Source organism: Pipra filicauda, unplaced genomic scaffold (assembly GCF_003945595.2).
Source record: "Pipra filicauda isolate LSUMZ 115617 unplaced genomic scaffold, ASM394559v2 scaffold190_size1978887_pilon, whole genome shotgun sequence".
Classification (NCBI taxonomy): Eukaryota; Metazoa; Chordata; class Aves; order Passeriformes; family Pipridae; genus Pipra; species Pipra filicauda.
The window spans coordinates 1,268,161-1,289,187 of NW_024104299.1; the positions used below are offsets into that span (position 1 = coordinate 1,268,161).

A 21,027-nucleotide genomic window follows, 5' to 3' on the forward strand; every position below is an offset into this window, starting at 1 on the left:
AATTTGGAAATGTCATATGAGCAGTTTCTGCCTGTGCAGTGGTTATCACAACATAATGTAACAAAACACCCTTGGAATTATCATGCAATCTTTGTGGCTTCAGGACTGAGATGTGTAACAGGCCAGTAGACCAGAGGACTGCTTCAGTTCTTAGTATTGTCCACAGGCTTCCAGCACATTTTGTATTTTTGTTTCAGTGACTGTTAATATTAACTGCTACTTTGTAAATGAGCATAACTGGGCATTTTTATTTCCTTTTTAATAAGTAATGTATAGCTGTAAAACACTGTATCAGTACTAGATGTGTATTAACCAACAATCTCTTCATCGCAGCAGAGGTAAAAGGACATTTAATTACATCATAGAGACATAAAAATGACTTGTTTCAGAAAGTCCTGGCAGTATTGTGTTGGATTAGGCTCTGTAAACAGCAGTATTCAAATTCATGAGGTGTTTGTTAATATGAAAAAGAAAGATGAGTTGATGGGTCTGATTCTTTGTCGCCTTAAGCAGTCATTTGCTGTTGCTTAAAAGCAAATGCAAAAATGCAATTAAAACACAATATTCTGTTTCAGTCGCAAGTGTATAAAATTATATATCTATAAATACACAGACACATACTATATAAGGTATGAAATTCGGAAGAATTCAGCTTTTTATCTTCAAATATTTTAGCTTGCAAAATGTTATACTTACCTCCATATGCTGAAAATTTGAGACTTGACTTTTAATTTGTTACCAGTCCTGTTCTAAAACTAACTGCAGATATCTTGATTATTTTCTGTAGCTAGTATCAATAGCACCATGAGGCAAAATGTAGGTTAAGTGTTCACTATGGCTATTTTTTTTTTAAATAAAATCTCTCACCTCAGAGATTAGGTGTCTGGCTTAAATGCATGTCAAATGATCTTTCAAATGAAGAGGAATGTTGTGATTAACACATTGTATTGGAATTTAAGAGTCGGAGGTTTAATTCTTAGGCAGTCATGTCTTCCTGCGTGGCTGACATCAGAAGTTTATTAGGAAACAGCTAGAAATACTTTACTCTTTATGTAAAACAGGCTCAGTAATGCATGCATTTCTTCACACAGACTTTTTAGACCAGATGGACTCTCAAAGGGTATGTTTCCACTGCAGCTGAAGGTGTATTAGCTGAATTGATATATTTGCAGTAAGTGTAATCTTATCAGCTTTGTTAAATACCAATAAAAACAGTGTCGGGTGTTTCAGTAAATGGGACCCAGCTTGCCCTGGACCCTTGTGTGACGAGGTTATGCTGATATATGTGTTCACTTCCATTATTAATGGGGTTAGTAGATTAAAGAGTAGATCTCCTTTTCCCTTTCAAAAAAAATTGTTTTATTTTGATCAGCTTTTGTCTTCTTTACTAAATCTTGCACTCAGCCTTCAGATTGTCTTCCAGTTTGTTGTCCTGTAGAGACAAGCATTTTCCATCCTCTGTCATCCTTTGGCCCTCCCTGCCCCAAAATACACAGATTCTCTCTTTACGCACAGAAGGCCAGAAAGCAGCACGCCTCTGTGGCTGCTCAACAAAGCTGTTTTGCTGGGGAATACTAGTTGACAGTTGCCCCAGAATTCCCAAGTTGTATGGTTTCCATGGTGCTTTCAGAAAAGCAAAAATTAGACATAATTAAAGCTTGAGTCAGTACAGTTTCGCCCAGATTTCCCTGGGGCTGGATGGTGGTAATACATAGCCCAGACCCTAAATCTGGCTACCTCTCATCCTGAGTGACCTCTAACAGAGAGCCTGTTTCCTGCATGAGTTACCCACTCCTGAAATGACATTATCCTCTCTGACGATTGGACTATAGTGTTCAAAAGCCAAGTGGTAAACAGAATATGAAACTTATTTGATTGATTAGAGTGTTATACCTTGGAAGGACATTTTCTGCAATTTGAGATTGTTGAGATTTCCTCTTCATGAAGGATTTATCTGTTACATAAATAACATAGAATAACACCTCTATCCCAAAACTGTACTATTCTGAAAACAAAATTATTTTTCTTGAAGCTAACAGGTAAATTTGTTCATCAGATTTTGCATTAAAATCTGATGCCTCTAAGAAATGTAACACACCAAAGAAGCAGGGGAATGCAGAAAGGAAACAAGAAATAGAAAAACTTGAATGAAGGGAAAGAAGAGGGAAGTTGGGACATGCAAAACAGCTATTAACCTAGTTTAACAGGACTGTCTATTTTGCTGTTATGCACTATTCCAGGAAGTTATAATGGTAACTCTGTCCTTAAATTATTTAACAATAACTTCTTCATAATTTAAATTTTTTAGACACGTCATGAAACAAATGGGAATGGACACAAAGCTGCAGTGTAATATGATATCAGTCTGTAATGATTTTCAGGAAAACCCAGTAGCTTTTGTTTAGTTTACATTATGGTGCTCACCACAGTGGATCCCATAGGATAATGTAGACAAGGATGTGACAGAGCTAGTGCATGCTTGGGGGTATCCCTAGTAACCATGTTGCACACTCAGGAGGGGCCAGTGTCATGGCCGTGAGACAAGACCCCAGAGTTCACCATTGCATACACCTGATACGGTTCAGACTCAACAGGAATGACTAACACTTGCTGTTCATACATAGCCTAGAACAGCAGGTAGTGACCATATTCCAGACCTATTCAGTAATTCTGGGTAGTATGTCACAGAATCCCAGCATCATCTGCTTTGGAGCCTGTCAGTCCTCAACACGAACTTGGGCAGAGTGTTGCATCATCTGAAAAATTGCTGAGTGTGCACTCTGTGCCATCACCAGGTCATTAATGATGATGTTACGCAGTTCTGGCCCCATTCTCAACTCAGGAGGTACTCCAGTAGTGACTTACCTCCTGCTGGACTGTGTGTTGCTGATCATAACCTTTCTGGCACTTGAGTCAGTTTTCAGTCCACCTCATTGCCTGTTTGTCTATTCCAGCCCCTCTGTTCAAAGCAGGGTCAACTAGACCAGTTGTGAAGGATGGAGACTCTGCAGCCTCACTAAGCAAATAATTCTAGCATTTTTTTACCCTCACAGTAGATTTTTTTTTTTCTTATGTTTAAATGGGATTTCCCATGTTTCAGTTTGTGTGCACTGCTTCTTGTCCTGTTACTGGACAGTATTAAGCAGTCTCTTACTCTGTCTTATTTGCTTCCACTGTCAGGTATTTATACACATTGCTAAGAACCCCACTGAGCAAGGCCCTAAGAAACCTCAATTCTTTCAGCCTCTTCTCATATGATGGATGCTCCGATCCCTTAATCATCTTAATGACTGTTCAAGCCCTTCGTATGATAAAATCGTAAACAGAGGGGAAAATATTATGTGGTACAGTAGCAGGTACCTTTCACTTTTTATGGTCAATATTTGCATCTTGTCTGACTAAAGTTACTGTGTTCTGTGGCTTTGAAGAAGAGACACCAAAGAAGTAGGAATCTTCAGCATTTTTGTCTATGCTAAATAAATTACTTACAGTATTCTTGTAAGTAGTTACAAGTTCATTGTTCTTTGGGCACTAAGTGCCATTTAAATTGGCTCCTGTTTACATCAGTGACAGTAGTTTGGACAATAATATCTTGAAAGGTCATGTACATAGTGAAGATGTTTGCTCTAAAATTAGTAATATTGACTTAGTACTTACTAAGTAAAAACTGCATTTCTAAAGATTAAGACAGGTCTTCCTAGACCCTAGACAAACTATGGAGCTACTTTTTCTTTCATCATTCATTACTGGATGTAATCTATCTACAGCAAAACAGCATACTTTCTGTTTCTCTTCTTTATAACAGCCTTTGTTATGTGGTTTTGTTAGCACCATGTTAATTGTACCAAAAATTTTACTTCTCAGGAATATTATTGAGTCTCTCTACTGAAATTAATTAGTTTGTCCTTATTGACTGAAGTATACTAACATAAAATAGATTATTAGGAAGCTGTTTCAGTACCTCAACTTAAGACTTTTCATCTGTTCTTGAATTTTTTACACTGTTCACCAATATATAAAGAAAAAGGAGGGGAGAGGGTATTGCTTCACTGGTACAAATGTGGAGACCAGCAGATGCAGTGAAGAAAATTGTACAATACATGTTAAATATATCAGATAAAACTGTAAGTTGGCAGTATATGTTTGAAGGGGGTTTTTTTTGATGTATTTTGTTACAATGGTTTCTCTCATGATTTTGTTAAGTTGCTGCTTAATGGAAGACATAGCCCCCAAATACATATTTTAGCTCCTGACTGATGGAGGGTTTGGATGGCACCAGTGTTTCTGACAAGTTTAAAAGACATGGGATAAAACACTAGACAGCATTCCAGGCTTCTCAGCAGGAAACATTTAAATCTCCTTAATTTTATTCCTACTGATCTGTGGCAACTGAGGTCTTGTATTTAAATGTGAATTGTTAAATAGACAGCATGGTGATGATAGGAGCAGACTGTGTGTTACATGTATCAACAAGTTCTCATAAGCCAAATACCGTGTCAAAATTTCATATTTCCATCTCTGCATTTGTGATAAAGAGAAATAATTTTAAGAGTATTATGCCTTTTATTCTTTAAAGTCTACCAGGGGTATTAGATTAGGGAATTGAGTGAGATTTGCCATGTAAATTGATAGGTGAAACCTTCTAGCTTTAATCCTCTAGAACCTATACTTAATACAGTACCGAAGAAAATACTCACATCTAAAAAACCTCAGTAAAATGCATAGAGTATTGCAATTTAGAAAGGTCAGAAATGGTGTACCTTTAGCATAGTTTATAATTTACTTTAGGAAAACATTCCTGAAATGTTTTTAACAGGGAGCTCAGTTCATTACAAAACGTGAACAATTTTGAAAGTAAAAGGGTTGTGTTGGTTTGGGGGGGTTTTTTAAGTGTGTTGATACAGTGAAAAGAAAAGGCAGCTGGCTAACTGAAGCTGAGGTGTTATATCTGATAAATCTCATGGAATCTCTTAGTGTTTGACAGTGACTATAGGATTTGAAACTCTTGCAATGCAGATTAGAAATAGCAGTGAGGTATGAAACAATAGTAAAGAATGATGCTGATTTTATACTTCTCTGTCCAGTGCCTAAAAACAGGGAGCCCAAATTGCCATAGCCTACTCAGCTAAAAGCCATGTGATCTCATTAGCACCGTGCTGAACACAGACTTCCCAGCATTACAAAAGGAAGCTCAAGATGCAGGGATGGTAAACACAGTCTCACGTTTTTTGGTTGATTTTGTGCTGTCTGATTAAATGCACATAAACCGAGAATAGCTGTTTACATGCAGGCAGAGTCTGAAGGCCATGGCTTTGTAATTGCAAAAAAACCAAAAAAAAACCCCCTCAAACTTATTTTTCATACTTGAGAATTGTTTTATACATCTTTTCTTCAGAAAACTCAGTGATGATAACAGCAGACACAGGCACCATTTATGCAAAGTTTTCTGATTTACTGAAGTCATGGGACTACGGTTGGGAAAACCAACACTCAACTTCCTAAGGTAGTGGCACTGCAGTACTGGCATATAAGCAAAGTTATGGTCTGAGCAGTGATTGCTCACTTGAGAATAGCTTCTGGCTAGAATCCTGAGCCTCTCTCTCCCCAAAAATAGCATATTATTCATGTGAAGAATCAACTAAAAGTATCAGGTTTGCTTATTCTTTTTCCATTAGTATGGTGGATAAAAATGATTAGTATTTCAAGGTAATGCTTTCAGTGAAGTTATTTGGAGTGACTCTCATTTGTTAATGTGAACTGTTACAAATATCAAAAATATATAAAAAATTCTATTTTTCCTTATTCTTATGGAATGATTTTTATCTAACTCAGTAGGCCAAATTCCACAATGACTACGGTCATGTGATTGGATGGATTGGATCACATGGAACATATTGCTGCACAGACCTTTAGATATACACTAAATTGCTGTCAAAAAAGATGTGAGGAGGATGTGAAGCTCTCTATCTTGGTCTGCACCCTATTTTCTCTTAGTTTATCCAGAAGAACCATTCTCTATTTTACAAGTTAAAAACTAAATTCACAAGTACCTCTGTTAAGTTTTGTCCAATGAAGCTACTGTTTTAATGGGCTGACAAAGTGACGGTTCCCATGAATGAGCCTTCCCGTGCGGCGTAAATGAAATGGAGTCCATCCAACATTGTGTTATTAAGTTAAAGGTTTTATTCTTGAGAGAGCTGGAAACAGAACTTCTGTTGAAAATCTATTGAAGTAGAGTAGTTAACTCCCTAAGATGTTGTGAATGTCATTAATTTGTCATGTAAAAGATGAGGCAATTTGGTTGCTACTTTTCTATTTCCTTTCAAGCCTCTTTGTTTGCTGGTTCTGCCGTCATAACAGGCATGAGTAGATTTGTTGAGGATTGCTTTTGCAGAGCTTATTGAAGTTTTAAATTTGTTTTGACTTAAGATCTAGTAGCAAGTCTTGTTTTTAATTTGCAGTGCAAGTTGATTGCATAATTGTGAAGCTGTTTGACATGTGTGATACAATTTGATTTGCATTCCTGCCAGTTTTCAACTGTAAGAAACAAAATCTGTTAGTAACAATTTTAGCGGGAGTCATTGGAGGGTTCTTACAGTTTGTTTTCATTGTTTTCATTTGTCTTTCAATTTCAAGGAAATTGAAAGATGACATTCATAAAACTATTTGAACACTTCAGGTTATTGTTTAGCTGTGCTGTATGTGTTGATGTAAGGGGCTTTGATGATTTCAGGGGAAAAAAGAGTGGAAAAATACATAATATATTTCTTATATATGTATAAAATGCAATATAGAATGGAAGAGGCTATATATTACTGACAGAAACAAGGATTTTAAAACAAGAGTGATAGAACTGTAGCAAGTAGCCAGTAGGAAAAGCATAGACTTCATTGAGACTCAATTAGAAAACTCTAAACCTATGTTCATACTAGTATAGTGATACTTTTTCCCTGGAAGGATACCTATATAGAATTGGCAAAGTGTTTACACTATGACCTGCAGATCCTAGAAATCTATGGAGGAGACATAGTCTTGCCCATGCAGATAACAGCTATATTCAGGCTGGCCTGGGCATGTTACCCCACTGGAGTTTTTCTGATAATGTGGCTCCACTTGTCACTGACTGGATTATTTTTTCTATTGTGTAGTAGCAGGGAGACTTGAAGTAGCATTAATTCCAGAGCAGATTTTCTCTGTAAAAGCCACAGAATAAGAGGTGATACTATTGCAGAGAGCAGAGTAAAAGGGAACTGAACTGAACTAGCAGAAACATATAATCAGATAGCCATAGGTAAAGAAGTTAAGAAGTATTAGAGATTATACAGTAATAGAAACGGCAACACTGGTGTGATTTCTGTGAATTCAGAGACAGTCTAACAAACTCTGCAGTAGAAGTGAGAGACCAAAACTTTTTTGGCCAGGGACCAAAAAAGTAATTCTGAAAGTGCAGATGTTTTTGATGGATGGAGAACAGCTGATTAAGAACCAAGGCAATTGTTTCAAGTGAAGCCTCTTCTTTAAGATGTTACCAAAATACGTGACCATTACTTGCTCTATTTATACAGAATTGCTAGACCGTGTACTTATACAGAATTGCTAGAAATTTATATAAAACATAGGACTGTAAAAGACTACTTTGGTCATTCCCTGTGGTTCCCCACAATCACAGGCAACTCTGAAATAATGCCTCCTCCATTGCAGCCTACAGAACATACCACGAACCACAAAACACTTTTTTCAATACCCTATGAAAAGCTAAAGGAGATGTAGCACAGCAAAGTGCATGGAAGTTACAGTGTGCCATGAAGCAAAACCAAGACACGTTGAGGATACCACCAGTATTTAATTGCCCAGAGTTCCTAACTCCATCACAGATCACTGTTTTTTTAACCAAGCACATGGGCAAATGAAGGCACAGAAGCACCCTGATTTCACATCTTGTAAGCCTCCTGCTGTTATCACTCCCTGTGAGCAATCTCTGATGGTTCAAAAGCAAACCCCTCTTTACCTGATCACCAAAAATCATTCCCTATGAAGAAAAGAAAAAAATATAAATTGTTGTGGCACAATACAAGCCTCTATACCATAATAGAGATTTTTGCCTTTAAAGACAAAGTGATGGCGGTGAGGTCATTCTCATGACCCATGAACAATCAGCTTGGCTACATGGCAGCCTATACTATATCTGTACTATGCTTTAAAAAAAAGCCAAACTAGAAAGCAACAGCTTATCACAGTTCACACGATTGGATACTTGAGTAACTGAATAGACAATTGGTCACTTAATATTTTAGAAGTTAGGAGTTTGTCTCCCTTTCTCTGGGAAGCTTCTGGAAATGTTTGTGTCTGATGCATGCAATCCTGCCTATTAAGACTATTCTTCAAAAGAAAAATACAGAATAGTGACAAAATAATCAAAGAAACACTAGGAAAATACTTTTTAAAAGTATGGTCATCGCGCTTAAATCTACAGCTGCTTTCAGCTGAGTAGTTTGAATTCTGCTGTAATAGGTTGGTGTTTTTAAATTTGCAATACCGCTGAGGATTGTAACTACAGTTCTTAAATTTGTTATTTGCGGGGAGGTATGTCAAGCTGGTCACAAGATCTTCACTCAGTATGTTTAATGGTCACCTAATAATACGTTCTAAACCAGATATTTTTTCACTTCAACCTCTGCATACAAGTGTCTAAAGTTAAATTGTCTTCTTCATGCTTGTGACAATTTCTAGGCAATTTTATTTCAAAGTTATGATTTTTTTTCCTTGCAGTGACAGTCTCCCTCTCCTGCTGCTATGACCTTGTTTCTCACTTGTTTTTTGTGTTTCCCTAGCTGGGAAGAGACAGCATGTGCCATGGTTGACCAGTATTTTAGTGTGCCAAGGAAATATTTGACAATACAGATCTGCTCATCTTTCCCTTGCTAGAGTAACTTATTTGATTGTTTCTTCTTTACTAGCAGCCAATTATTGTGAAATCTGTAGGAACTTTACAATTTCTCTAATTTTGCTTGAAATTAGTTCAACAAAGTTGGAACATTTTGTGACACAATTTTACCTTACTCTTGAAGTGTATCTGGAAAGAATTTGTCTTGTTTATGTATTTGCCAATGGCGTAATAATACAGATGTTGGCATTTTGCAACCTGCTTTTCTACTTTACTTTAGGCTATAAAAGAAGAGTAAGCATAAAGAAATGCTATATATATCCCAGAAGTGCTGTTATGTGCTAATATATGGCATCTTACAGAGAGCTCAGTAGGGATGAAGAAAAACCCTCATGGTAGAAATGCAAAACCTCTGCTGATAACTTTCATGAGTAAGTGATAGGGATAAGAATAGCCTAATTCCTATCATTTCCTATCAAATAAAAGGCAGTCTTCACACTGAGCATAGTAACATTGTTTATATGATACACAATGTAACTACTCTTTGCCTAAAAAGAGCGAAGAACTAAACCTAAAGAAATGGACCTAAAGAAATAAACCCACAATGAGGATTGCCAAGGGTTGAGACAGGTTGCCCAGAGAGGCTATAGAATTGCCATCCTTGGATATATACAGACTTTCTTTAGATGAAGCCCTGAGCAATCTGAATTAACCTTAATGTTAGACCTGATTTGAGCAGAGGCATTGGACAAGATGCCAATTAGTGTATGGTTCTATTCTAGATAATGTTCTACTTGATTGGGAATTTCACTGGAAATAAGAGATCCCAAAGTGGTTATATGTCATCTCTTCTTCACACCTGAGTAACTATGCAGTAAATTCAAGTAAGTTGCCTGCAGTTCACGGGTGGTTGATTTTCCTCTCTGTTCAGCACTGATGAGGTGACGCATGGAGTGCTATGGCCAGTTTGGGGCTTCTCAGAACAAGAAAGATGTGAAGTGAGTCCAGCCTAGGGCCATAAAGATGGTTAAGGGACTGGAGTGTTGTTCATTTGAGGAGAGGCTGAGAGTTTGGGGACTGCTCAACTGGGAAGAAAAAGGCTCAAGGGGATCTTATCAGCATGTATAAATACTCGGTGGGAGAGAATGTAGATAAGGAAGTCAAACTGTTCTCAGAGGTGTCCACTGACAGGACAAAAGGTAATGGGCACAAACTGAAACACATGAAATTCCATCTGATAACAAGAAAGCTTTTTTTTTTTTACTGTGAAAGTGATCGAAATGGGAACAGATTGCCCAGAGAATGGGTACAACCCCATCTGTGAAGATAATCAAAACCCCACTGGATACAGTCCTAGACAACCTGCTTTAGCTGACCCTGCTTGAGCAGACGGGTTGAATTAGATGATCTCAGGAGATGACTTCCAACCTAAACAATTCAGTGAAGTTTTCAAGTTTTTCAAAGTTGTAGAATGGCATTTTCATCAAATGTCTAGAGGCGCAGCTCCCTCTAAATATCATTCAGATTGCTACATAATTTCTATTAAGAGAAGCAGGGATTTGTTTTCCATTAATTTCCTAGTTCAGATGTGTCCCCGTAATTCTTCATCTACAAAATACAAGTAACTCTTAGGATAACTGGAGGGTAGTTGGAGACTTGACTAGAAACAGACTCCAGTGTAGCTCTGTAGGGATGTAGCATTGTACTAATGTGGATCTGCTTGCAGAATTAGAATTATTCCCTCATTTCAAATGTTACTGAGAATTTGAATATTGACCAGTGTTTATTTTCTCTCTGGAATTTATTTGGGAACTGATGTCGAACATTGGTATTTTTCAAAAATGTTGGAACTGCTTTAATGAAATGCTTGGAGTTCACATATTCTTGTGTGTCCTGGCTGTTCCTTTAAAAAGATACATTTAATTCTTATTAAATGTAAATAATTACTCTGTTACACATGTAAATAATTACTCACATTCACATGAGGATGATCCAGTAGTTCTTTAGGGATTTCAAGAAACTACTCCTCAGTGTTGATAATGCTTAGAAAGCAGTCTTTATTTTCTATTTGTTAGACAAGTTCATATATGTAAAAAAGGACTTGGTTTAAAAAAAAAAGTAAGCACTGTGTTAGAGGACACTCTGGGAACTGCTGAGTACAAGTCAGTTGATGAGAAAGTCAAAAGTTTGAGAAACACAGAAAAATGAGAGCAGCTGTATTTTCATCACTCATTTGAGGACTATAAAATCACCCTCTCTGTCATACCATGTTTCCTGTCACCAATACATGATATATATTTACTTTTATGAGCTAAGTTCATTTTCTTGATTCTGTTTCTTTCATAATATGAAAATGACTGCCTTGTTTGATTCCTCTGTTACCTTTTAACTGCTATAAGTAGATCAAAATTCTCATATCACTTATACGGACCTGTATTTTTAAATAAACCTGTTGTATGAAATGCTAGGAGTTAACTACCTTTGAAATTATAATTAATTCATAAGCATTTATTAAAGTAATTTTCTTCCTTATGATATAAAGTGGGAGTAAGTATTTAAGGATTTAGTTTCCTCTGATAATGAAATGAGAGCTCCTATGCTGCTTCTTGTTTGCTCTTTATGTTGTGGTCTTGAAAGGTGCTGAAAGCCTCAACTTTCATCACCTTCAGTCAGCATCTCATAAATACACTTAGTACCAGCAGGACTGAGTGGAGAGATGAGGCAAGAATTTGTCGTCTACACTGTCACCTGGCATGGGACTGGTTGCCCTTAAAAGAACTTCAGTATGGCTAGTGGGAACCTGTACCGGTCGTGTACGTTTGCAAGTACTACAATAATCACAACTGCTGTGTGATTATTACTGTGTGGGCTACACAGTATAATAAATGACATAACTGAGTTTTTGATGTGCTTGAATCGAACAGTGTGCATCCATTACTGGGTAAACGTGAGCCTAGCTGACTAATTTGTTTAGAAAATGTTGGGTTCTTTTTTTTCAAGTGAGACACTTAAAGCATGATTTGAAATCCCACTTAGAAACCAGTTTATTTTTAAAACAAGTCTTACCAGATGCAGTCATTTTGAAACAGCCAGGAAAGCATCAGCAGTTGCTTGTTTTAAATGCATGTATGTAAGTTTAATAATGCTGTATCATACTTAGCCTACATTCGAGCAGGGCCACTCTCACACTCATTCTGAAAAATGTCAACTTCTGCTAAACTGACAGAATGTGACTAATTAAAATATTCCCATGAGATGTATATAGTCTATGTTGTCTATTTCTCTGCTTCATGTTTAGTTTACAGTTCTGTGTTCTTTAGCCTTTGGGTCATCAGTGTGTACTTTATGGTATAATAATGCAAACAACAGTTAACAAGAGAAGGCCAAAACCATCAAAACACAACTCTTTGTTAAACTGTTACTGTATCCTGGGATGCATTAGGCACAGCATCACCAGCTGGTCAAGGGAGGTGATTGTCCTACTGTGCTCTGCTCTGCACTGGGGCAGCCTCACCTTGAGTGCAGGGGGAAGTTTTGGGCACCACAATATCAGAAAGATATTAAACTATTAGAGAGTGTCCAAGGGAGGGCAACAAAGATGGTGAAGGGCCTTGAGGGGAAGCCCTATGAGGAGCGGCTGAGGGCACTTGGTCTTGGTCCAGTTTCAGCCTGGAGGAGGCTGAGGGGAGACCTCATCACAGTGTACAGCTTCCTCGTGAGGGGATGCAGAGGGGTGGGCACTGATCTGTTCTCTGTGGTGACCAGTGACAAGACTTGAGGAAATGACATGAAGCTGTCAGGGGAGGTTTAGGTTGGATATTAGGAAAAGGTTCTTCACCCAGAGGGTGGTTGGGCACTGGAACAGGCTCCCCAGGGAAGTGGTCACAGCACCAAGCCTGACAGAGTTCGAGAAGTGTTTGGACAACAATCTCGGGCACATGGTGGGATTCTTGGAGTGTCCTGTGCAGGGCCAGGAGTTGGACTTGATGATCCTTGTGGGTCCCTTCCAACTCAGCATAATCTGTGATTCTACGCTGCTTCAAAAGATTTTTAGCTTTATAAACTTCTGTTCACATTGTGAAGAAATAAGCTTATACAAGATAAATATTTTAGCAGCAAAAATTATGTATGTCCTGTTGAATTACTCTATGTCTAGTTTATCATGTATTCATCATTGCACTGTAACTTTAATGGTAACAGTTTTTAATGCACCTGACTCAGACTGCCAATTGATTTGATGCACATGGAGATCTCTTGGATGGTAAATATTCCAGAGGTAAGAATGGATGGCAGGAACAGGCCAAAATTATTAAAGCCTTCTCCTGTTGCAGCACTTACCAAAGGATGAAAGGGAGAGTGCATTGGAGGGCCAATGCAAAGTGAGTATTTATCTAAAAATGTAGAATGGAAAAGCAAATACCTAACACAGTCACAGGTAAAGTGGTGGCATTGCAGATGATATAGAAAATGCCTCCTTAGGTTTTTGTCATTATTGTTAAAAGCAGCGAAGAAGAAATTTTCCAGAAATAGTGCAATTGAAAAATGAAGGCCACTTTAGTTTTCTGGATAATTACTTGGTAATAATATGGCGCATTTCTTAGAACAGGGGAGCAAAAAGCAGATGCCCTGAACCGTGGAGACAGCTTTCACTCGTGCTTAGCCGTTCTCTGGCTAGTTGGTCCCGGTTCGAGGAAAACACATGTATGTTCACAGGATTTGGGTAACTTAGTCCAGTGTTTATCATTTGCATTTGCGGGCTGGAGAAATGAGTTTAACTTTCCCTCTTCCAGGGCAGAAGCTGAAGTTATTTTGAAGAAGCGGTGGCGGGGCCGCAGCGGGGCCCGGGCGGCGGGCTGGGCTCCGCTCCTGCTCTCACCTCGCCCGGCAGCGCCGCCGCCCCGCTCCCCCCGCTCCCCTCAGGAGCTCCCCCGGCGCAGGGCTCCGGCCGCCGCCGCCCGGAGGGCGCTGCGGGGCTCGGCCGGGGAGCAGCGCCTGCGCGCCCGTCCCGCCCGCCCCGGGACCGGCCGCGGCAGCCGGCGGGGAGGAGGGAGCGCCCGGAGCGGGGGGAGGCGCGCCGCCTTTCTCTTTCTCTTTCGCCGGGCGCCCGCCCGAGGCCGCGGGGCTGCGCCAGGTACGGCGGGGGCCGCGGGAGGCGCCGCAGGTGCGGCAGGGGAGGGACGGGAGCCGGGCGAGCGGGGGCACAGCCGGGGCGCCGCCGCCCTCTCCGGCCGCGGCTCCCGCGGGGCGGCGGGAGGGGGTGCTCCCCGCGGGGCCGCCGAGGCCTGCGGGCCCGGAGCGCCGGGCGGGGTGCGCAGGGAGGGCGGCGGGGCCGGCCCCGGCCCCTGCACCTGTCACCGGCCCCGCGGCTCGTCCGGAGCCTGGCGGGGCGGGGGCGCGGCCTCGGAGCTCGGCTGCCGGGCTGCTGTTATGTAAATAACGGCCCGGTGCCCCCGCCAAGTTCATGGCGACACTGCTCCTCCAGGGCATCGCCGCTGTCCGGCCAGGTTTACACAGCTCTCTCTTTGCACGTGTGTTACAGGTAGGAAAATGACTCGCCTGGCACGGGAGCAGGAGTTATGAGCCATGTCCCAGTGAGACCGGTGGAATTAAGAGCAAATGCCTGGAGAAGTCCAGTTGCACAGAGCAGTGCTACAGCTCTTGTGAACTGCGGGTATCGACGCCTCTCAGACTCGCTTCTCTGGCCCCGAGCACTCTGCCAGTAATTCCTGCCCCACGAATGGCTACTCAGAGGAAGCACTTGGTGAAAGATTTCAATCCTCATATCACCTGCTATATCTGTAAAGGCTATCTCATCAAGCCAACTACAGTAACCGAGTGCCTCCATACCTGTAAGTAGTACTTTGCAAAATATTCCCTCCTTCATAAGTGATGGTTGCTTGAAGTGTGAATGTTTTTAATATGACCGCTGTGCTGGTTTTTGTTCACTGAATTTTTACATGAAATCCTCTGAATGAATTCAGTCTCAGTTGGGGTTTCCTAAACACTGGTCTCCAATCTGGGTCATCTTGAACTGTGTGCAGTACTGTGCTCCACAGTACAAGTATACGGAGCTCCTGGAGCAGGTACAGTGGAGAGCTACTAAGTTGATCAAGGGATTTGAGCCTGTTCAGCCTTGAGAAGAGGTGACTGAGAGGGGATCTCATTAATATGTATAAATATCTAAAGGGTGGGTGTCAAGAGGATGGAACCACGCTCTTCTCAGTGATGCCAAGCAAAAGGACAAGAGGCAATGGGCAGAAACTGATGAACAGGAAGTCCTACCTGAACATGAGGAAGAACTTCTGTACTATGTGAGTGACCATGCACTGGAACAGATCACCCAGAGAGGTTGTGGAGTCTCCCTCACTGGAGATATTCAAGAACCCTCTGGATGCAATCCTGTGCCATATGCTCTAGGATGACCCTGCTTGAGCAGGGAGGTTGGACCAGATGACCCACTGTGGCCCCTTCCAATCTGACCAGTTCTGTGAAAGTATGTCAACTCTGCTGAATGCCTTGTAAAGATACCTCTTTTCTTTCTCCTAAGCTAGTGGTGATTGTGCTGGCTCTAACACCAAACTTGTATCACTGTGGCCTGGCTGATCACAGGTGAGATCATTAGTCAGGTCAGGTGTGCTATTCTGATAATATGACTGTGCTCTTGAAACTTAAGCTAATGTATCTGTTGACAGTGTGCATGATGGATACACAAGTTTGGTCAGTACTGGCACACAACTCTCTGTAATGTGTTCCATGGCAAAATGCAGCGAAGTACTTGAAAGTTGGCAAAATATTTATTTATGGAGTAGATTTCTTTCAATAAAACTGTCTCAGGAAAAATATTCAGCTTGTCTTAGGCTCCTAATATATCTAAAACATTGGCGTGCATGAATTATATTAAGCGTATGAATGGTCCTGTCAAACTCAGTCATCTTACTTCCACACTTCATTTTTTTTACATGTATTCCTGAATAGACAGTAGTTTGATTGGACTTTCTTGAGAATTTGATGTCTTTCCAAATAAGATTTGAACTCTTCTAAAAGAAGAGTAAAGGGAACTATATGTGTCTGGTAGATTTCTCGTTTTCAAACCTTTAATATCGGTTAAAAGCCTTGTCTTGGCATTTCCTGTCATTTCTGCGCAGTGTTGTTCTTGCAATTGTTATTGTTGTCTTGCAGTTGTTACTGTCTTCACTGTTAATTTTTACACTATGGTGTTATGTCCCCACTATATCACGCACATATGAAATTAAAACAACAGAAGCCATTCTGCAGCAGGAAAACTGTGGCATAGTTGCCATCACAGAACCATGATGGGATAACTCACACAACTGGAGGGCTGCAATGGCTATAAACTCTTCAGAAGGGATAGGCAAAGAAGGAGAGCTAGTGGGGTAGCACTCTAAATTAGGCAGTGTTTTGGGTGTCTAAAACTTAGTGCTGGTGATAATAGAGTTGAGTGTTTGAGAATTGAGGGGAAGGCCAACAAGGCAGTATCGTTGTGGGAGTCTGTTATAGATCACCCAACCAGGATGAAGAGGCAGATGAAACATTCTGTAAGCAGCTGAGGGAAGTCTCACAGTTTCTAGCACTTGTTCTGGTGGATGACTTTGACTTAGCAATGTCTGCTGGAAGTACACTACAGCAGAGAGAAGACAGTCTAGGTGTTCCTGAAGAGTGTGGAGGGTAACTTCCTGACAGAGCTCACAGGAGTGAGGCCCTGATGGACCTGCTGTTAGTGGACATAGAAGGACTGGTGGGTGGAGGCTGTCTTTGAGCACAGGAATCACAAAGGGTAGTCTTCAATTCTTGGAGGAGTAAGAATGTTGTTTAGCACAACTGTTCCTCGGACTTCTGGGGGTCCGACTTTGGAGCCTGGTTGACAGTCCTTTGGGAGGCAGTCCTGAAGGGCAAAGGAGTCCAGGAAAGCTGTACATGCTTTAAGGAGGAAATCCTAGAGACACAGGAGCAGGCTATCCCTATGTGCCAAAAGATGAGCTGTCAGGGAAGATGACTAGCTTGGCTGTACAGAAAGCCTTGTCTGGAACTCAGTAAAAAAAAAGGAGAGTTTATTAATTTGGAAGAAGGGGCAGTCAACTCAGGAGGACTGCAAGGATGTCATGAAGTTATGCAGAGAGAAAATTAGAAGGGCCAAAGCCCAACAGAACTTAATCTGGTTACTGCCATAAAAGAGAATTAAAAATGTGTCTGTAAGTCTATACATTAGCAACAAAAGGAGATCTAAGGAGAATCTCCATCCTTTATTGGATACAGAAGGAAAATAGTGACAAAGAATCAGGAAAAGACTGAGGTACTTAATAGAGGTAAATTAATAGAAGCAGGTAAATGTATTGTTAAATTCTTTCCCTTTAAAGAAACTGGAAAAATTCTGGTATTAGCTAATTTTTTTTAAGATTGAAGTTTTATGAACAGTAGTAACTTTTAAAAGGTAGGGGTGAGAGGGAAACAGTTACTTCAGAAATCAGCTCAGATTTGAAAAAATGTTTTTATTCTGTATGTTTTTGTTTAGATGATTTATTTGTTTATTTATTTTCACTCCCATTACAAAACAATAATGGCAGGAGTGTTTTCAGTGGCATCTCTTTCTTTTGTTTACCTGTAGATTGAGAGCTCTTTACTGAGACAGCTCTGTTACTGCCTAGTCCCCACATTAGAGGATGTGAATTTTACTGAGCTGCCATAGGGTTGCACAGGTCTCCTCCCCAAAAAGCTGCCACGTGTTTGGGTCATGAAGTAGAACTGGAGGAAAGCAGGTGATGTTTCTTTAAAGCAAAGTTTAGTTGCCAAAGTACAAAGCTTACAGTGATGGAAGGGAAAATTAAATTAAACAAGTGGTGACATGAAAGTCTTATGTCTGCAGAGGAAAAGGTGACTCTGTGTGGCAGAATTCAGGATATCACAAAATACAATGATTTTAACTATCCTTTGATATTTTTCTTGTACTATTAGTTGCCATAAGTCAAAACATTGTTGCACAAATGATCAAAATCTGCAGATATTAATGGTTGAAGAAGCAGCATAAATTCATTAGGTACTGGGAGTACAATGTGTTACTCTGGAAAGATGAAAAGCATATATTGACATAGGTATTCTGCAGTGATCACAGGGGATCTGTTGTGATCAGTAGCAACCAAAGCAGTTAGCAGTTCATTCGCACATTCTGTGTGGTTGAAAAATGTTAGGTAGTAGAGTTCTGCTCTGAGAAATGAGTGCCTTTTTAATAAGGCATGTTTCTGATGGGTTTTTTGGAAATGTTGGACAGATAACTCCGCCATTTACTGGGAAACATAAGTGCAACTTGGGCATCAGAAGTACAAACTTCCCTATGCTGTGACCGAAATGGTTATGTTGCTGCAAAATAATTACTTATTCTGCAAATTCAGTACTTAATTTCTTTTTTACTACTTCCAACAGAATGGTTTTCTCTTATGGGCTGAGACCTTTTTTTCTAGTCTGTTACACAGTTGTCAAGGATGTTTAAGAACTACTGATTGAAGCAGGCTGGGTGTGAGCTGAAGGCCGTGTCCCATCATCTGTTGTTTAGTACAGTGTGCGCTTACAAAACTTGGAAAATAAACTTTTCTCAGGAACCTTCTTTAGTGTCCTAAAGAAATATCAGACTGTTTACACAATCATAGAAATGCTGGTTGAAAGGGACTGGAGGCTGCCTAGGCCAACATGCATGAGACGAGTTCATTGCCAGCACTGTACCAGGTCAAGCCATGGCTCTGTACAGTTGACATGTGGCTTTTCAAGCATGAAGTCTCTACAGCCTCTCGCAATAGCCTTTTCCAGTGCTTCAGTCTTTACCTAGTTTTACTGAATGTCCTACCAAATGTCAGTGTGGGACCGTTGCTCCTTGTGATACTTGCCACTCCCAAGAAGACAGGGCTCCGTCACTCCTGTAAATGCTGTTCAAGTGGTACAGGCTGCTATTAGATCACCTGATAGTGTATAATATAATTCACTTTTGGCAAATTTGTACTGCCTATTCTTGATTACATTTTTGTCCCTCATGTTGTTGGAAATTGATTCCAGGGGCCATGATGTAATCTGCCATCTTTTCAGGGAGCTAGGGGAGACTGTTGAACTGTATTTACTTGGGTCATTCTTCCCCTCTTTAACAAAGGTGGGTTTAACACACTGTCCTTTTCCAGTCATTGGGCACCTTTCAGAATCACCATGATTATGGTGATAAGGTTTCATCTTAGTAAATCCTATCTGGCCTGTAGATTTGAATATGTCAGATTTTCTCAGTGGGCCCAAACCTGCTGCTCCTTGTCTATTGATCATCCCTCTCCTTCCCAAATCATGCATAGAGATCAGGCTCTGTCTGTGAAGACCAAGGCAAAAAGGTACTGAGGACTTCAAACCTTTCTGTATAACCTATTCCTAAGTTGTTTCCTTCATTCATTAACAGGCAAACATTTTGTCTAAATTTCCTTCAGCTACTAGCATACTTACACAATTCCATAATGTCTCTCACTAGTTTTAGCTATGGCTGGGCCTTGGCTTTCCTACTTTTGTCCCTAAGTGCCAGAGTAGTGATTTTATATCTTTTTGTTTCCCATCCTTGTCTCCACTTCTAATACGCTCTACTTTTGCATATTAATTAGGAACTTTGTGCACCAAGCATTTAGTGTGCACTAAGCAGTTCTTTAGACAACATTCCCTGTACAACAGACTGGTTAGTGTAGCGATTGGGACACGGACACCCTTGCTGGTCAGCAAGAGAGTTGTTTATTATTTATTTCAAGCCTCTATTTATAGAGGAACTAGTTTCATTTCTGTTCTGTGAGCTAAGCATCTTCAACCTATCAACAAGCAATACTTGGCCCTATAAAATTACAGTATGCATATTTCTACCTATTAACAACTAATGTCCATCTTTACACCTGTCAGCTTTCAGCATGCTTTCTTCTTTTCTTCAATCATCATGTGAATTTGCATAAGATATGTACTTTTTTGTTTCCCTAAGATGACATACAGCACAATCCTGACACTTGTATCTGTATTTTTCATCTAATTACAAAGGTCTGAAAGAATGTGTGAACCAGATATCTCTGTATTGGAAAACGTAGCATTGTCTGTTATGGTTGCCAGCCAATTAGCATATGTCACACAAGTACTTTTATCAGCTGTAGAAAATCATCGTATGTGAGTTTAACTTTTATTGTGTCTCATCTGAAATGTTATAGTACAACTGTGAATTCAGGTTCTCAGTTCTCTGGCCTGTGTACCATATATCAAAATTCTGCAAACTGTGTACATTTTGGTTAAGCAATTTCTTTTCTCCTGTTTGCTGCCACACCATGACCTACAGTAAAGCAAATGATACTGTGTCATTTTGTTAATCTGTACTGGAAGTGTAAAAGGTTTTTGGTTTGGTGTTTGTTTTTTCCCTGAGGAAGTGAATTAAATATATTTGTAATTTAATTGTGGTTAAAGATTCCCTTTTTCCCTATTCTTAAACTTCATCCAATACTTAGACTTCATCCCGTTTTCTGAAAGTGCCAAGTGATAGACTTTGAAAAACGTTCAGTGATCTATATATTGAGAGTAACAGAGGACACTTATACCTATCATATCTGAAAATACTGGTTCATGATCCCTATAGGACTATCATTTATCAGTTCATTACACTTGCGTGCTAGAATTTATATGTATTTTTTACCTTTAATTGCTATTGGTGAATCACATTTAGTTTTGATGGGCAAGTCCTCATAGCACCATAGGTCTCCATGAGAAAAAGTGAAAGTTGTTTTAGATTACTGCAGTATTGATTTACAATTTCAAGGTTTTTTTCATGGCATTGAGCTGACTGTACAAACACTTGATTCAGATCTGTGTGTTTGTTGGCATAGGGAATACATCCATATAGGACTGGAATAAGATTCTTGGTTCCTTTTGATGTTTTTTCTGTACATATTTTACTCAGAGATCTTTCTTACACTGGAGTTTAAGCTCTTCATTAATCATTAAGTCCTTTCCTGGGCAGTGCATGGCTTCCAAGGGTGTCACCTTCTCTCAAGAAAAGGTATAAAGACAGCACGTAAATATATTCAGACTGAGTAATTCAGTTCCTTTCTATAGATAGGCTTATATTATAAATATTTCTTTAA

At 39.9% G+C, this 21,027-nt stretch overlaps 1 protein-coding gene across 3 annotated transcripts in view; it reads left to right on the forward strand.

Annotated features, from left to right (window-relative positions):
* PCGF5 (polycomb group ring finger 5) overlaps nucleotides 1-21,027 on the forward strand; it is a 56,019-nt gene that overhangs the window by 14,802 nt on the left and 20,190 nt on the right. Inside the window, exons 1-2 of one of the 3 annotated variants that reach the window (XM_027717860.2) lie at nucleotides 13,849-14,015; nucleotides 14,424-14,733. In XM_027717860.2, coding sequence (XP_027573661.1) covers nucleotides 14,622-14,733 — 112 coding nt within the window. In that variant the 5' untranslated portion in view covers nucleotides 13,849-14,015; nucleotides 14,424-14,621. Of the gene's footprint in view, nucleotides 1-13,848; nucleotides 14,016-14,423; nucleotides 14,734-21,027 lie in introns of those variants that run through there. The other 2 variants (XM_027717841.2, XM_039380229.1) reach the window with 2 other exon arrangements.